The following is an 18,477-nucleotide window of genomic DNA, read 5'->3' on the forward strand; positions in this document are numbered from 1 at the left end:
GATTATGGATGTGAGAGATTGCTTGCAGTATATGAAAGATAATGATGAGATCTATTATTCAAAGTCATTCTATGATAACAATGAGATTTAAGTGCCGAATATAGGCACGTGCTAGAGGGACATTTTGTAGAAGAAAAAAGTATAAAAATATGCATTTCTACAATGGTGAGATCTTTCTAGCTGCCATTCATGTCATTCTGTTAGAGATAAATCATTGGTTAAATGAAGTTAGCTTAGAATTATTAGTATGCATGGCTTGTTTTATTTCAAGGGACAATTTCTCTTAGTTTGATGTGGATAAGCTTGTGAGACTTGTTGAAATTTACGATGAAGATTTCAATACTGCTGATCTTTTGTTGTTATGGGGCCAACTTTAAGGCTTTTTATCCATCATGTAAAGGAGAGGTATATAATTTATTGGATCTACGAAACATCAAAATGTTGATGCAATAAAGAAGAAGCAATTGCACGAGCTAACATCTTTGGTTAACAGTTTTTATCGACTCATTGAGCTAATGTTGATACTTCTAGGGGCAACAACTTTAGTTAAGAGAGTTTTAATCAGCCATATCTCTTGTAAGATGGATTTTGTGTAGTGAAATGGGAGTTGAATGACTCAATGACTTAATAATATGCTACATTGAGAAGGTGATATTTAAAAATATTGATAATTAAAACATTATAAAACAGTTCCAAGGGATGAAAAAGCTTGTGCCTCAAAAGAACATAGGTGTGCTCAATTGCATCCTACATTTAGAATTATTTTACTCTTTATTTCCCTTCCCTCGTTAATTATTTATCACATTTGTAGACCGCTCCTCATGAAGAATAATGGGTGACACATAGGTACCTATATGTTTGGTATGGATAAATTGTCAATTTGTTATTTACTTTTTTTCTCACAATAGTTAATTTTCCACAAGCCTGATGAGTTGACTTATAATTGTTTTTTTAACAATAAGAGAATGATATATTGCTCAACACATTCGTGAGGGAAGTTTCAATTCCGGCCAGATTGGGCCGGGCTACCCTTCTCATGACAAGGTCCAAATACTAAAGAAATTATCATCCTCTCTCCTTAATAAATTGGAGCACGCACCTAGGGAAAAATCCAACAAAAACCAGTGGCAGCATCAACATTTATGACACCAGAGAAAGATCCAACAAAAACCAGTGGCAGCATCAACATTTATGACATGCCGTTTTAAATTACGCCTTGCGGGAGGACTCGGTGGACGGACATCCAGCCGGGTGGGTTTGTTTTTCACACCCCCTCCCCTCCGTCCACGGCTGGCAGGCGCCCCATCCGCCGTCGATCTGGCACATCCGACGGCCGGGACCCGCCCGCGGCGATTATCTATCTTTTTCGTGGGTTCCGCTGCGTCGCCCACTTTCTCCCCTTTCCACCACCCACCCACCCCGCTCCCCCCCCCCCCATTTTCCTCCCCGTCTCCACCTCCTCCTCCTCGATACATTCGAGCACGCCGGACGCGGACGCGGACGCGGGTCGGGAGGGAGAAAGCAGCAGGCGGCGCCGGCTCCCCCTCCCTTCCTCGCCGCCGATCGGGGCCGCCTGCACGCGGGGGACGCCGATCGGGCCCCGGGCGGCGCTGCGTCCGTACGTTTCTCGCTACTTCGTCCGGGTTTTTCTTCCTGTTGCTTGGCGGCGGCTAGGTGGGGCTGTGGGTGGATAGGGTTGCGCTCTTGATTCTGGGGTCCCGGGGATGGGGTCGATGGGGCCGTCGTGGGGCGTGGCGGCGTGGGGGCTGAGATCTGTGGGGGATTTTGGGGGCCGGATCTGGAGGCGGTTTTCCAGCGAAATTCTTCGGTGGTACGGCGGGAATTTTGTTGATTTGAGCTCGCCGGGGGTTATGGCTAGGATTTCGTGGTAGGAACACCATTTTGTTGGGGGGCGAAATGGAATAGAAATGACAATTTTATCGGGAAATGGATGTGCAGAGCGGGAGTACTTGCAGGATTGGAATTCTGTAGCATTGCGATTGCATATATTTCTTTTAAACGTCTAATCACCAGTTCACCACCAAATCAATAGCCATTGGGTGCGAGAGATCGACCTTCAGTCGACAACCTATTCAATAGTACTTTTCTGCAATAGCCAATAGGATCACATGCTTCTGAAATTGTTCTGTAGGTTCTTGCATAACATACAGTTTGGTGCGTTGCTGGTATGTTCGCGAAACATATTTGTCAGGACAGTTACTTTACATGCTTATGCTGATACAGCCTACAGGCTGATAATCATTTTGGGATGTTCCAAATGATTAGAATAGTTGCTTTGAGATGTTAAGTTATGATATTCTGTCTTGGTGTTGGTATTTGACTTATGTTGGTTTTTATTTGCCAGAATCTAGGGAAGCAGTTTGTTGTTTTCTCCAGTTGCCCGCCACGATTTCCAGCGGTTTCCACCATTTGTCTAATAGATTGTTGGTCCTGTACTTAAGGTATGAAACTGACATCCCGCATTGTTTCTGTTGATTATAAGCTGCAAAACTAAGTTCCGTTATGTGTACTCCACACGGATGCTTAATATTCCGTACATTTATTGTAAGGATTCGTAACTGACAGACATTCAGTTTTGGCTTGGTTTGTCTTTCCTTACGTTACTATATGGTTGAGTCCAATGCTTATTCTTTTCTAATTGGTCGTATTTGCCAGGTTTACTTGCTTCATGTTTTAAAGCATTGCCTTTCTTGGGTCATGATTTGTTTTACTCAAATCATTTGAGTACCAAGGAAATACAGTAAATCCTTGATGCAACATAATAGGATCACCATGCTGTCTTCCTCGGAAACTTGCCAGCTTGGTTCTAGTTCTAGCAATCCTGCCATCGATCAGCAGAATTTACTTCCCAACAACCCTACTGCAGATGAACAGATTTTGCTTCCAAATGCATTAGAGAGTGAGAGCTACCCACAATATTTGCTCAATAGTCATGAGGTGGAAATGCCAAGTGGAAACCTGATTAGTCAGCAAAATACAAGCTTGAGCTTGTGGGAATCAGCTGGATCTAGCTCTATGGGTTGCTTAGTTGATCATGCTAACTTTTTCCATGCCAAAAGGGAGCATCTTGCGCCTTCTCTGTCTATTGGAGGCCCACTAAGTATAGACAGGAGGAGACATGAAGCCACTTGTTCTTTGCCTTCACACAACTTAAACATAGACCTCAACGTTAATCAGGCTGATCAATTTGGCTCTGATGATGTTGACCCTGTACACAGTAATGGGCAATCAAGAACAAATACTGTTTCAGTCCACAGGGGCTCTTCCATTACTGATCGTATTCCACATCATGGAGTTTCTGATGCTATAGGAAGTTCTTCGCGGAATGCGGACTGTTTTGAGGGTGCATCAGGCCAAGAAGTTCATTTACTTGGCAGTCACCATTCAACCTTTAAGAGAAAGTATATTGATGGATGCCATGCAGAGTCTTCTGCCAATGGAAGCTCACGCAATCGTCACCAAAACAATGATATTCTGCTACCTCCTCCAACCACATGTGAAAGTTCAACTGTGCCAACTGCAACAAACTTTACTGTTCCATATCCTCCAGCGGAACAGCTAAACCAGAGTACTAATATTGCTTCAAGCTCTAATTTGTCTGATCATTATTCTTTGTATAGTGATCCACATGAAAACGAACTCATGCGAAATACACGGATGAGAATAAGCCCTGGTGATTATGATCAATCGCTGCCCAATCTATTACCTGAGGGGAGTTTCAGGTGCTCAGCTTATCAGCCTACACAGTCTTCATATATTCCAGTACAACCTAGAAAACTGAGCTCTTCTGCCGGTTCTCACAGTCGACCTCATGTGCCTGCTGTTACTCAATTTTCTCAAAATCTTCACCGTCCATCATCAAATGTTAGTCTTGGATCAAGAATTGGGAGTTCTTCCAGTTCTGCTGGTACTGGGAGTTCTTCCAGGTCTGCAATACAGATATCTGCTTCGCAAGATCCCAGTACTAGCTTGATGGGAAGTGATTATCCTGAGCCCCTTTTGTTAGGTTCTTCTTTGTTTAATGCTGATTCAACAAATTTCTTATCTGCTTCTGGAAGCAGAACCAACCAGCAAAATTCTGGCACCAGCTCTGGTTCCATGCTTAGAGCTGCTGTAAATGTGGGATCTCAACAAGTCCCTGGGTTCAATGCATCTCAGTCAAGTTCAACTTTAAGAGGTTCAGCTGATATGTCCAGGAGGTCCTTGATTTCTGCTGGTGTTTCTCATTCTAGAAGTTCAAGCACCACATTGCAGGCCCGCGGAACTTCATCCACATCACACGAGGTTCGGAGTCATCAGCCAGGATCAAGCTCTCGTTCCCAGCACTACTTAAGAGCAGGTCATCCCTCCATAGACAGGCAGAACCCTGGCTTGGACCTTCAGTCTTTTATGCAGACAATAGCTGCTTCAAGGGAAGGAGGCAGGCCAATATCTGAGGTAAGCTGCCCTCGAGTCATTTCGTTGAACTTATGGTCTTCATTAGCACTAACATGATAACTTCATTAGTTTTATATTGAGCCATCATGTCCTGTGGAAGTGATTGGAGATATATAGTTCTTATGATAGTTTGGCTTCCAGTTTTCTACTGATGTGGGGCTTATTATGACATGAAACTGCTTCAACTGATATCATCCAATTTGAATGCTTTTATGTTGATGTACACTGTTTAATTTTGTATTATTTGGGCTACATGTGCATCTTGTAGACGATTTAACACATTTGCATGTTATCCCAATGCCTAGTGTTGAGATTAACATTTCGCAGTATCATGTTGTGCTCCAATCATATCCTATTGTTGTTTGCTCCGTAACAGTATATTCATGATCAACTATTCTAGCTGTGTCCACTATGGCAAGCCATGATCTGCTTCTTAAATATTAGCAGTTGACACCACATTTGGTCTTTAGGATCTGTCAATTTAATGATTTTTATAGAAGTTTTTTTTAAGAATGTGCCACTGATTGATTACCTGTCCTATTTTGATTTTAATCTTTCACTGTTTTCTTGTGCAGCTCCGCAATGTTTTCGATCAGATTCGTCAGGGGAGAAATGCTAGACTTGAGGTCAGATTTCTATTTTGCATTTTGTTATAGTGGCCAGGAGGTCTTAATATTTCATATCATTTATATGCTTGAATCACCTGAAATTAGTCTGTTAGAGGGTTGAGGTCCTTGGAATATATGGTACTATATTATTTAGGGTTAATTGGAAGGGTACCATTGCAACTATTAAGAGTTGGAGATATACCACTACAACTTTTAATATTAGAGATATGCTACTTCCATACGTCTTTCAACATTTTAGGCCCACCCGCAGGGTACGTATCCCTCTTAGCTTTTTCGTACGGACCGTATTGCCCTTATATACGTTGCTCATCCCATCATCGATACTCAGATTGCTTCGCCGCTGTACGTCGCGTCGATGCTCTAGATGCTGCCGCGCGCAGGGCCCTGCCGGCTGCCGCAGGCGGCACCGCGGGCGCCTGACACTGCGCGCGGGCGCAGGCCCCTGCGCCATTCTCTTCCGCAGGCCTCTGCCTGGCCCTCCCTGCCGCGGGCACGCCTGCCCCAGCCACGGTCGCAGCAGGTTTGTGCATGCCGCGTCGCAAGCCGTGCCAAAGGACAGGATTTGCACTGCGTGTGCATTCAGTCCTGATCGAATGAACTCCTCTGTTGATGCAGGCGGTGCGATCCTCCTCAGTTCGTCGACTTCGCCGCGCGATAGCAGTACGTCCGCCCAACCTGATGCATCGGCCGCGAGCTAGCCTCCCGCCCGTCCGGCGACACTGGCGCAGTTTCGTCCGGCGGCGGCACCGAGGGCATCGACGCGACGTACAGCGGGGAAGCGATCTAAGTACCGATGATGGGATGAGCAACGTACAGAAGGGCAATACGGTCCATACGAAAAAGCTAGAGGGATACGTACCCTGCGGGTGGGCCTAAGATGTTGAAAGACGTATGGGAGTAGCATATCTCCAATATTAGAAGTTGTAGTATTATATCTCCAACTCTTAAAAGTTGCGATGGTACCCTTCCAATTAACCCTATTATTTATGCGCACAAGCGCTTGTGTGTACACACCACACATGCTCGCACATGGCCATGTTGAGAAAAGATTGGAGGCCTAGCCTCGTGTAACGTGGGGAACATGCTTCGACCACTGACTGCACCAATATATGCATGTACCACTACTGCCTGGAATGAATCTGAGAGGAATATGATGAATTGATGATATGTAGACAAGTGTGCTCTATATAATAAACTAAGTGATGGTTGATAAGCAGCTAGTTTCTAGGGCAGTAGATTGCAAGTAGTGGTATGGAAACTTTCGCAGCTCACTACCCCAATATGGTAGATAGTTTGCAGATTTCTGGACAATAGGTTGCTAATTATTCGGCTTGTTATATAAATGTTGGCCGTAAATGGGAAATGGTAATCATCCCATATCTGGTGCCAGGTAATATGATTCACCAAACTATTACGCCTCTGTATAAGAAAGGCTTTACTTAAAACTTCTTTTAGTAACTTTGTGCTGTGTATTTTAAACAGTAACAGTCTATCATTGCCGCAAATGTTCAGGTTTCTGCAACTTAAGGTCTAAAACTGTTTGTGGTAATTATGTTGCAGATCCTTTTGTTACTCTCCAATGATGTAATATATCCTATGCTTAATAATTTCTTAGAACTATTACAAAGACATAACAATAGTTTACGATCTCATTTGTCGCTGTGTGTTCATAGTTTTTAGCAAATAAATATTATATACATACAGTGATGGTACTGTTCAATATATTTTTGAATTAGATGTGCCATCTTAAAATAACTAAATAACAATATTGATTTGTGAACAGGATTTGCTTCTCATTGATCGATCACTTATCATGAGGCGAGCTAATTTGATTGATAGACATCGGGATATGCGGCTTGATGTGGATAATATGTCCTATGAGGTATGAGGTTTTCTCCTGGATTATATTGCATAATGTTATCTTGAAAACTTAAATCTTTGTCTGGTGGGTTGGTGGTTGTTTTTTGGGGGGTAGGTATTTAGGGTGGGTATTTGAACCCTGGCCTGTTTTGTTACCAATTTTGTTTGAATTAAATTATTTTCCTGTTAAAGAAGATATCCCATTCCATATCCTTAAAATGTTTTAGTTTCAGCATGGTGTTGGATTAAATTGCATAGTTTTGGTAAAACTGCCTGCGCTCAGCGAACAGAAAACTTAGTTTTTACCTGTAGTAGGGAATGATATGTGACTCCTGTAGTTTTGTTTGTTCCCCAGGAATTGCTGGCACTTGGTGAACGTATTGGGTATGTAAACACAGGACTTAGTGAGGAGAAAATTATGAGTAGCTTGAAACAATGGAAATTTGCCATAAGAGCATCGGAGGATCCTCCCGCATGTGTTGAACCATGCTGCATTTGCCAGGTAAGCTTTATGTTTCCTTAAATGCTTGTAAAGATTTGTTTGGTAGGAACTCCGTTTATAAACCAGATGCCATATTCTTTGATATAACTATCCACTCATTGCATTATTGAACTGGTTGTCCTAGCATGACATAATGTAAGATTGTGGTTTAGTTGATGTCTGAGTACCTTGATCCCTGTTGTGTTCAAATATCCACAAAAGTCTTGGCCTGTCTTTTTATTATTTAGGGGGCTGTGCGGTTGCATGTTGCAGGCACTCTTTACTATAATTGACATCATGGTATTCTTGTCTATGGCTCCAATATTCTGTTAAAACTCAGGCGTTGTAGAGATTCTCATATTTACTTTCCTGCCCTTGTTTAGAATGTGTTTATTGTTTTGGAACCAATCTTAATATTGGTTCTACTCATTTGATCAGAGATATTCTGGTAGCTCATTGGCATTACTGACTGTTGCTTTACCTTAAACCTCACAGGAAGACTATGTGGAAGATGAAGAGTTGGGCAGACTGGACTGTGGTCATGACTTCCACACTGCATGCATCAAACAATGGCTTGTTATAAAAAATCTTTGCCCAATCTGCAAAAAAACAGCACTGAGCACCTAAAACATGGCTGCTGCAGCCCGCTTCTCAGGAAATAGCTGGGAGCACCATTAGAGCAAGTGGTTATCATTCTACCACACCCTCCCAAGATCAGCAACTGGTTACAAGCATGTTACACCTCCCCTTGATCAACATACAGGTGGGAATTTATACTATAGGTGGTACATGGCACTTACCTGAAGCCAATGGCTGTAGACCCTGGAGTTTCATCTAGGTTTTGTTCAAACCTAGATTTGGGATTTAAAATTTATTCAATGACATTCAATCTACCTGGCAATCTGTGATATTTATCGTTGTTGATGTTGTCAATTTTTGCTTCTGCGTATCCTCTGTTTTCGTTGCCTGGTTTGCAGTGAGTGGGGGAACTCGCAAGTTGCAATCCATCATTGATGTTGCGATTCTTCCACCTTTCAACCCCTCATCGGTTCATCAGAAGTGTAAGCAAAAGGAGACATTGGATTCCTAGCAGAAAGGACCAGTGTTGAGCCTGTGGTATCAATTTGGTTTTACACTTCTACTTGCGGATTGGGTGTGCTGGGTGTAAGCCATTTTGTCCATGACAGCAAACTAGCAAGAAATATGCTTATATTGATTACAAACATGCCAATTCAGCCTAGTTACTGAATCTTGATGGTCGTACATATACCTCAACGGAAGTAAAGACATTGGCAAGGAACAGATCTGTACTGTTAATTTATTCGCTAAAATTTGTCGGAACGGTCTGCTGGTTACTCTGGCCAGATGGTGGTGGTGCCTCCTCATCGCCGTTCTCGCCGGAGAGCTCCTCCAGTGACTTTCTCTTAGGGTTAACCTTACCGGTGGGAACCGGTCCGGTTTGACCGGTCAAACCGGTTCGGACCGGTTCCGGTTTCGGCCGGTACCCAACCGGCCAAAATTTAAATTTAAATTCAAAAAATGAAAAAAATCCCAAAAAATTTCTAAAAATATTTCAAGTTGCGATGAATCTAATGGTATCAAATTTTCTCAAAAATTCGTTCATTTAGTATAGTTTGCGGGGATTTAAAGTTAAATCAAAAAAGAAAAAGAAAAAAATGGGCCGGCCCATTAAGGCCCACCAGTCAAACCGGTCAAACCGGCCGGTCAAACCGGCCGGTAAACCGGTTGCACAGGAGCTTTTGAATTTGGATTTGAATTCAAACCGGTCAAACCGACCGGTAAACCGGTAAAACCGATCGATAAACCGGTCAAACCGGCCGGAAACCGATCGGAACCGGTTGCACGGGAGTTTTTGAATTTATTTGAATTTAGATTTGAATTCAACCGGTTCCGACCGGTAACCGGTCAAACCGGTCCGGTAAACCGAAACCGGGGCCCGGCGGTTACCGATTACCCGTCGGGAAATAAAACCCTGCTTCCTCTTAGGCTCTGGCACGAGGAACGTGAACAGGAACCCGATGACATTGCATCCAGCGAGCATGAACAGTGAGTTGCGCACGCCCATGCCCGGCGGGTAGCCGGCATCCGTCTTGGTCGGGTCAGTGCTCTGCGCCGCGTAGAGGAACCCGAAAGAACCAACAATGGCGCCGGACTTCCCGGCAGCTGAGGAAATGCCGTGGCAAGTTGACCGCAGCCGCGCTGGGAAGATCTCTGCTGGCACGATGAAGGTAGTGGAGTTGGGCCCGAAGTTGGCGAAGAAGAAGGTGAAGACGTACATGACGACGAAGCCGACGTGGTTACCGGGCGTGGTCCAGTGATGGTAGGGGATGGCGAGGCCGAGCATGAACACCGTCATGAAGAAGAAGCGCCAAGCTGGATGGCAAAGCGGCCAATGATGTCGATGAAAAAGACGGTGAACCAGTAGCCCGGGATGGTGCCGCACAGCGCGACGAGAGTCTGCGCGCGGGAGATCCTGAACATCTCCTCGAGGGCGTTCATGGTCTCCGCCTTGGGCAGCCAGTTGACGGCGGCGTAGATGTCCTGGAACAGGTTCTGCGAGTAGAAGGCGATGTCCAGCATGAACCAGCACACCGTCGTGCCCAGCAGGTGGAGGCCGTGCCGCTTGGCAAACTGACGGGACAAGAGGCCGTACTCCTCGCGGCGCTCGAGCTCCTCCTCCGCTTTCTGCTGCTGCCCCTCGGCGAGCTCGACGTTGAGAATTTGCGCCATGTCGGACGTCGCCTTCTTGGCGACCAGCGCGGTGTGTCGCGCCGTCTCCGGCATCTTCATGCGCCAGTAGTACGTGAGCAGCGCCGGGATGGCGCCGAACATGAGGACGATGCGCCACGCGTAGTCGGCCTGCGGAACAGTGGAGCCGGCAGGGTCGTCCTTGTACGCCGGCGCGCTTCGACGCGCCTTGAACGCGGCGGAGATGATGATGGCGACGATGCCGCCGGTGAGGTTGCCGAATCCCTGCATGGCGAAGACAGCCGCGATGAACGCGCCGCGCGTCCGCTTGTTGGCGTACTCGGACATGATGGTTGCGGACAGCGGGTAGTCGCCGCCGATGCCGAAGCCGAGCCAGAACCGGAAGAAGCAGAGCGTGGCCATGACGCCCTTGGGCGCGGACGCAAACGAGAGGCCGGAGGCCAGGCAGCAGATGACATGAGCATCAGCGTCATGCCGTACACCTTCTTGCGCCCCATCTTGTCGCCGAGCCAGCCGAAGAAGAGCTGCCCCGCCAGCGTCCCGCAGAAGGCGACGCCGTTGACGGGCGCCGACACGTTGGGCGGCAGGGTGCCGGGGGTCCTGGAGCTGGGGTCGAAGTAGTAGATGCGGCCGAGCAGCTTGGTGACGAGGGAGATGGAGAAGAGGTCGTAGGCGTCAGTGAAGAAGCCCATGCCGGCAATCACCACCGCTGTCAAGTGATACCACTGCGTCTTGGCCGCGTCGAGCACCTTGTGATCGTGTGCCATTTGAGCAGCTCGTTCTTCACCTGCTGCTAGATGTTAGCAGTGTTCTTGGAAATGTCAAGTAGCTTTAAACTTCAATAACCTGCAGGTTATTGTTGCCACTTATATAGGACCTAGATTGATCAGATGTATGGTTGCAGTAGTATATATAGTAGGGAATAAATCCGGAACATTCTAGCTGATGTCTACTTACAAGTTCTACACCAAGACTTCGGACTTGTGCGGATCATGTATATACTGTTGATCTGCTGGGCCATACATGGTGCATGTCCAAATCTTGTTTGGCCACATTACGCAATTTGTGGACGGTAAGGAATCAGGTACTACTTGCATTATCTTTTAAACTTCTGGAATGGCCTATTGGGATTTGGGAGTGTAACCCATGTCTTTTTCTCTACATGGATGGACACATCTAAGACGTCTTACGGAAGAGATCAGGAGATTCCATGAGATTTTGGCTCAATGATGGCAAGAAGAAAAATAAAAACAGGAAATATTCTAGATTTACGGTTGTTAATTCGCTTGCTGTGGAAGAGAAGCTAAAACGAATTTCTACATGGAACAGAGTTGCATTAGAACTGATTTGCTTCATGACAACACTTTCACACTAACATAAAAATATATATGTCTGACTCGAAATATAGTGGTAAAGCAACAGTATTAGGAACCCGAAACGAACAAATGAAAATAGACGAGCTCATTAATACCAAAATACAGTATCCATTGTCATGATAACATTAAAGCTACGCAACTGGGACGAATGAACAATCAGAGATATGTATAAAATAAAATCCATTCTAATCGAAAAGGAAATGGTGGGTGATATAATTGATTCAGACTCATAGGAGGAAATACATCGCAAACCTGAAAGAGTACTTAAACAAGAAGCAATTATTCAGCAGGATTGGGATATACCTTGCAGTTGGCAGGTTTGTTGCTACTTCGTTCAGGAAGGGACCAGTGCTGTATGAAGAACTTGGCAGCAGGAATATTTAGACTACTGGCGGCATACATATAAGTCCTTGTGTGCCACAGTCAAAATATTCCTCGTTAACTATGTAACCACACCATCCATGTGTCGCGGCTAACAATGTACCAGTTGTGCTGGCTTGCGGACACAAGTGATAATCCCATGTACAGCAGGTTCTATACGTGTCCAGCTTGTGTTGTGCACCTGTCTTGACTTTTCCGTTGCTGCGTTCTCTATTCAAAGGGCTTATTCCTCCCGATGCGGACAAAATATCGAGCCAATGAAAGGTGTACGTGTTAAGAAAGTAGGTGTGACAATTGTTCTCTTTGCTGACGAAAATGTACAGCGTTTGTGTATTATCAAAAGGACATGTTAGACATTACTAACTGCCAATTTTTCCACACAAATTAAAAACATGTCATGGAGTTGGGCAAAATCTAGCCCAAAGAAGAAGGAAGTGATCGGATGCTCGTAGGCTAAGAGAGGAGGAATGAATTAGGTAACTTAAAATCTTAATTTATAGCTCCAACTAGTTTACACATAAATTTATACTATTGCATTCTATCTAGATGTGCAACTACGGTTCATCTAGTGTGAAACTTCATCCTAAAAGAGTTTTGCAATCTATATAGTCAATCCTAACTTGATCTATACTAAAAAAGTAAAGGCACACAAGTTGCAATAAGAAATGTGGAAACGTAAAGAGGAGATGAGAGGAAGCGAGCTCTTGACACAAGGATGTGTCCCGTGCTATCGGTAGGCAAAAGCCACCCCTAGTCCATGTTGTTGAAGCACTCAATCAAGGGTATGGCTTCTCGACTATCAAGCTAGTCTCTTCCGGGGACTCCTTGACTTGCCACTAAGACTAGGCCACCAAGGCTCTTGCCAAGTTCTCCGATCACCTTAATCCCGCTTTCCACTAAGGAGCTTCTCCAAGAAGGATGGGGTCTCCATGTCTCCCGCACAAAGCCGTCGACACCGCTCCACACCAGGAGGGTCGAAGACGTAGCCGGCAAGTCACCAAGACTCTAAAGGGCTGCACACCGAGATACAAGCTTGAGTAGCTCTCAAACACAGCACACAAGATACAACACCTTGCTCTCTCACTCAAAATCGAGCTAGTCTAGCACTCTCACTCACAAAGCTTGTGCTAAACCTAATTGTATGATCAATGAGCTCTTGAAAGGCCTGGAGAACTTCTTCAGTATGTGGATAGCTTCATATGAACTCCGGCAACCTAAAAATGGCTGGAAGAATGCACATATATAGGCCACCAACTCCATAGAGCCGTTGCTCTAATGGCTAGCAAAATTTAGCATAGTCGGTTGAACTGACGCCTATGCATGGGGTAGTGACGGTTCAACCGGTCTCACTAATCCAACAAAGTAGCCATTGGGACTCTGACAAGCGCCTGCTAATGATGTGAAAACAATCAGTTTAACCAACCCCTTGGTCGCGGTTTAACCGGTCGTTCTATGGCTGCTTTTCATTGCTGTTCACTTAGTCTTCTTCTACTGATGTCATTGCACCAAGGCCTTGTACTGACACACCGTCGGTTCAACCGATGCTCAAAGACTTTGCTCCTAGCCATTTGACATGCTCTCCGGACAATACCAAGATCTGCACCGACACATTCATCTTGTAATGTTGGTTTACCCGGTGCCTCTTGGGTTTCTTCAGCTGATTCAGCAGTGCACAATTCAATGCACCGACGCTTGTAAATTTCAGGCCGTCAGTTTAACTGGTCACCGAGTGTCGGTTTAACCAGTGCTCTATCTTCTGCCGACTTTGTCCAACTTCTTGCAGCTGTCTTTTGGATGCTTCAAATGTATTCTATCTCTACATTTTCAATAGAATGGAAACACTTAAAATATATTTTTGAGGAATTTTTGTATATTATTTCAGATATGCGTAGTTCCAATTGTAATTACTTCCAACAAACTTGCAAAAAATCATTTAAACCATTGAAAATAATAAATGGCATAGAAAATTAACAAAACTTTTACACAGCAACTTATATGTGGTCTATTATGTTAAAAAAATATTGATATGTATAAAATAATTATTTTATATGTTACTTCACAGTGGTGCAATAATAAAATGGAAAATAAAAAAAGAAAACGTTAAGAAGAAAAAGGATGCACAAGGCCAGTTTCCACCCACATGGCCCAAATAGCCTAGCAGCGCGTGCGCGGCTCGACCCGGCTTCCCCTGATCTAATCCCTTCACTCCCTTTCTTCTCTCAGAGCCGCCGCCCTACACACGCCAGAGTGGTGCAGCCCTTCACGCACCAGTGCAAGGTGCAATCGCGTCGCACGCGCTCCCTCCTCATGGCCTGCGCCAGCCCGGCCGCTCTACGCGTTGCCTCCTCATGGTGCACTGCGGGTCGAGGCCACGATCGCTGGCCATATGTGTGTGGCGCGGGCGCGTAGGCCCTGGGCGCCGCCACCGCCACGTGCCCCGTGGGCGCCAGCCGCTTGTGCGTGCGCCACGTGGGCTGCACCGCGCCGCCATAGCTGTGTGCCCTGTGGGCGCTGCTTGCTCTTGTGCGCACACCAGGCAGTTTCGTTCTGCATGCCGATGCCTCCTCTATGCATGATAGCCTTGGTCGCCAGCCGCTGTGTCGGGTGCCGTGCGCATGGGTCCCAAGGACCCGGCCTTTGATGCGCGAGCCCTTGTGCTGCCGCATGGCATGCATGGTATACTAATCCTCATCTTTTGCTCGATCGGGTTAGGTTTTGGGTTCATGGTTATGTTGGAATTTCTTGATGATTTACTTCTCCCCTTGTTCTACATGCTTACTGACGCATGTAATTTCATTAATTAGTGCTAATTTGCAGAAATTATACTAGCAAGGACAAAAGAGTGGGGGAAAATTGAGAACCGAAACCCTAATTGCTTACTTAATCATGAAATAAACTTGATTTGGCCTCTATTAACTTGATTTCGGCACTAGTAGGCATTTCGAATCTAATCCAGTACTTAATTCATATTAAACAAATCAAGATTTCAACTTATGCTTACCTAACTGTCCTAGATTAGATCGATATGTTATCAGAAACTTAATTAAGCATGATTTAGATCTAATCACGCATTGAGAAACTTCATTGAGCATGAATTAGATTTAATTGCAGCAACTAATTGCATCTAAACTGGGTTCAAACTTAACGGAGTGATCATCTTAGGTATAAGAATAGCCCTGGTACAAAATGTTGGATCTGCCAATTAACATAAGTAGCTGCTTTATTTCTATACTACTAATACTTATCACCAATTGTTCCTTTTATCTTGTTTGTGATGTAGTGAGGGATCCTCTCAAGCTGTAGCCAATTTGATAATTACAATGGTCATCAAGTAACCTTGCATTATGGTGAGTAGCCTACTCAGATTATGAGCTGGCAATATTGCAACTAATATTAATCACAAACTGTTCTTTTTATCTGGTTTGTTATAAGATAATAGTAACTGTTTCGGCTGTTTCAACGTTGATCTGAGTACCTGGTGCTGCGTAGGATGTTTATGGAAAATGACTTTTCTTATCTGAAATGATTATGAAACATCATCATCTAGCTTTTTTCGCACTTCACTGATTAATGCTGATCTGATGTATACTACCAGCTGCTTTGGGCACAATCCATGCGGAAAGCACAGTACGACCTTAATTACTAGCTCTGATGCTAAATATTGCTTATTAGTGCATTTGCACTGATTCATAGTTTTATGTTGAAGAGCATAATACACAAGTGATTTGCGCAAAGTATGGAGTTTGGACCAGACTATATGCTATTGGTGGAACTTCAACTTTTGCAGGAACCAAACTTTGCTTACTAGTTTATATTCTTGATGAAACCTGTCTTTTATTGTTTTCTGGTCCTGGAATGTTGGACACTAGTTCTGATAGATGGAAAAACTAAATGTAATCTATTATTCTGGTGTCATGCTCCATGCAAATCTTATTCATGTGATGTCATAATTTAGGCTGGAATTGCTTATTGTGACTTCAGGGTTGGAACTTCTGTTTTGATAAATAGACTACGTATAAAGCTGAATATGATTAGCTGATAATTAATCTTGGGTTGAAATTAGGCCCAACTTAGTGGCCCACTCTGAATTGCGCCCATACACAAATGGGTTGTGCTGCTAATGTCACCATGCATCCGTGCTCCTCGCTATGTCACCTGCGACGTCGCTCACCACGTCACCTGCCACATCAGCACCACTTTTTATGTCATTGCCATGTCAGCAACCATATCATCGACCATGTCAATGTACATGTCATCATTGCCATCCACATAATTGCCATGTCATCAACCATGTCATCCTCCATGTCATCAGTGTTTGACGTAGCAATTGAATCTGTGATGAATATTACACTATTTGTGACATTTACTTTTATCATAAAAAATGGGTTTGGTTTGGGCTTCAGGGGCCTGGGGATATTTTATGGAAGTTCAAAACATCATGGATTAAGAAATCTGAGACAGTTTTTTAAGTAACGTCACACGGTGTAATCTGTGACGCTCAATGTATGACGAAATTCGAGATCATCATAGATACTGTTTTATGATGAGTTTTTAGTGATCTATGATGAAATTTAATCGTCATGATCAACAGATTTTTTCTAGTGCAAGCAAATTAAACTACAAGTACAGTAGTAGACTAGACGCACTGTTTTATGACGGGTTTTTAGTGATCTGTGATGAAATTTAATCGTCATGATCAACTAATTTTTTCTAGTGCAAGCAAATTAAACTACAAGTACAATAGTAGACCAGACGCAAGCAGTAACAAAACGTGGGCAAATACTTTCCCGCCACGGCGGCACACTGTGACAGTCATGAACTCATCAAATTTTTAGAAGAAAATGAAGCGGGAAGATTTGGACTTGAACCCTGGCGTCGGGTTCCCAGGGAATATGCCTCCGGGAGCCCAAGCAATAATGCCTCTTTCCCAGAAAAAAAAGAGAAAAGATTGCCACCTCAGCATGCATGCGTCCATCGCTCAAACATTGACCAGTTTAGCAGATTTACATGGGGGACAAACAAAAGATGGTCATACGTATGGGTTCCTACAAATGTCATGCAGCCGGAATTTAATGAATGGATTAGTAGTTTTTTATTCTTCTTTCTCTGAAATAAAGTATATACACGCCTAAATATACTATCCACAGGTAAATTACTTGCTATTAAAAGAATAATTAACCACATGGAACCTAATCAAGTGTTGACGCTGGTCTGGTCAATACACAATCGCTAGAACGCGCGGATCACAAACGATTGCAACACCAGCGAAGGACGCCGGCGACCGGTCACACTGGTCGCGCCAACCGGTTAGACCGGTTGGACGCAGAGAGCTTCGCGAAGACCTAGAACCTCAATCTCGGGAGGAAACCCGTCGGAGCTCGAAGAACTAGGGTTGTCTTAAGATCGGCAGGCCACTCAAGACGCCCTTGAACGCGGTAGAACGAGCGAAGAACAGCAAAAGGCTTGGAAAAGCTAATAAGGTTTGGAAAATAAGAAAATAAGGTAAAAAGAATTGTTTTGATTCTATTGTGGTTAAAAAACCCTCAATCAACCGTAGCCTTTATATTTATAGGTCGGAGAGGACGTACCCCTTCCAAATCGGATTACAATAAGACTCTAAATCACAAACCCTAACCCTACTCGGATTACACAGGCCCAGACCGGTCGGCTGTATTTGCCAATTTTGTTCTCCAACATCAAGTAAGCAATGCTTAAACCCCGATGGGCACCTATGCTCCCAAACCGGTTCCTTGCTACAGTAGCAGGCGAAGCCGGAGCTAGTGGGCGCCTAGTTCTTTTTATCCACAATTTTTCAAACTGCCAGCTTCTTGTTATAGTGCTGCTACAACGCAATAAAAAGTTGAAGCCAGAGTTAGGATGGAAAAGCCATGCCAAACATGCCAAACAGGCTCTTAGTTCCCAGTGGTTCGTGCGATTAAAGTCAAGTAGAAGGGGAGGCAAGAAACCGGCTGTGTGCACAAGTTGGTGCCTTTACTATTCATTGTAGTGATAGTATATATCATATTTGCTACTCACCTGTCCCAAAAAGAGTGTTCTTCTAGATTTATCCTAAATAAAAATATCTTAAGTTTGACCAAATTTGCAAATAAAATTACTATATTTATAACTCAAAATAGATATAGTATGAAAATATCTCATGATAAGTATTGATAGAATATTTTATATATTCTTGGTGAAGCTTAAAATGGTTTGATTGAAGACTTAATATAAAATAACTTAATTTGGGATAGAAGTAGTAAAAATTCTCACATTTTGGGTAGGTTAGCTGCTGACTCAAGTTTGGAACAACAAGAGGTATATTCTCTTAGCGGCACACGGTGTTAGCTCAATCGACTAGAACAGCATGCAACACGTGCATGTGAATATTCCGGTTAAAGACCTTTCCAAGAAAAAAAATATTCCGGTTAAAGCAAGTTGGCACGTACAGTCACAAGTTATCGAAGATATTAATAAACATGAAAAAAAATGAAACAAAGCATGTCCTGGAAACTAATAGGGCTGGGAAACCCTCTTTTCGAAGTTATATGGTTGCAACTTTTCA

General features: G+C 44.0%; 1 protein-coding gene, 1 long non-coding RNA gene and 1 pseudogene across 2 annotated transcripts; 2 read left to right on the forward strand and 1 right to left on the reverse strand.

Annotated features, from left to right (window-relative positions):
- The first annotated feature begins 1,402 nt into the window (after window positions 1-1,402).
- On the forward strand, window positions 1,403-8,377 carry LOC120683714 (probable E3 ubiquitin-protein ligase HIP1). The gene is made up of 7 exons (XM_039965806.1): window positions 1,403-1,618; window positions 2,366-2,462; window positions 2,677-4,458; window positions 5,034-5,084; window positions 6,871-6,969; window positions 7,303-7,449; window positions 7,924-8,377. The coding sequence occupies exons 3-7, from the start codon at window positions 2,773-2,775 to the stop codon at window positions 8,053-8,055; spliced, it is 2,115 nt and encodes a 704-aa protein (XP_039821740.1). The 5' UTR covers window positions 1,403-1,618; window positions 2,366-2,462; window positions 2,677-2,772; the 3' UTR covers window positions 8,056-8,377.
- Window positions 5,091-6,263, forward strand: LOC120683715. The gene is made up of 2 exons (XR_005678889.1): window positions 5,091-5,607; window positions 5,703-6,263. It is a non-coding gene; the product is annotated as an uncharacterized LOC120683715 (long non-coding RNA).
- Window positions 8,378-8,609: 232 nt separating the features above from the next.
- On the reverse strand, window positions 8,610-13,139 carry LOC120683713 (annotated as a pseudogene).
- Window positions 13,140-18,477: the final 5,338 nt, after the last annotated feature.

This window comes from Panicum virgatum, chromosome 7N (genome assembly GCF_016808335.1).
Source record: "Panicum virgatum strain AP13 chromosome 7N, P.virgatum_v5, whole genome shotgun sequence".
NCBI lineage: Eukaryota > Viridiplantae > Streptophyta > Magnoliopsida > Poales > Poaceae > Panicum > Panicum virgatum.

Bases quoted from the DNA above. Each gene is read 5' to 3' on its own strand.
- LOC120683714 (XM_039965806.1), top strand. From the start codon at position 2,773: ATGCAACATAATAGGATCACCATGCTGTCTTCCTCGGAAACTTGCCAG. The intron at 6,970-7,302 runs GTATGAGGTTTT...TTTGTTCCCCAG, and splicing joins TGGATAATATGTCCTATGAG to GAATTGCTGGCACTTGGTGA. The intron at 7,450-7,923 runs GTAAGCTTTATG...TAAACCTCACAG, and splicing joins AACCATGCTGCATTTGCCAG to GAAGACTATGTGGAAGATGA.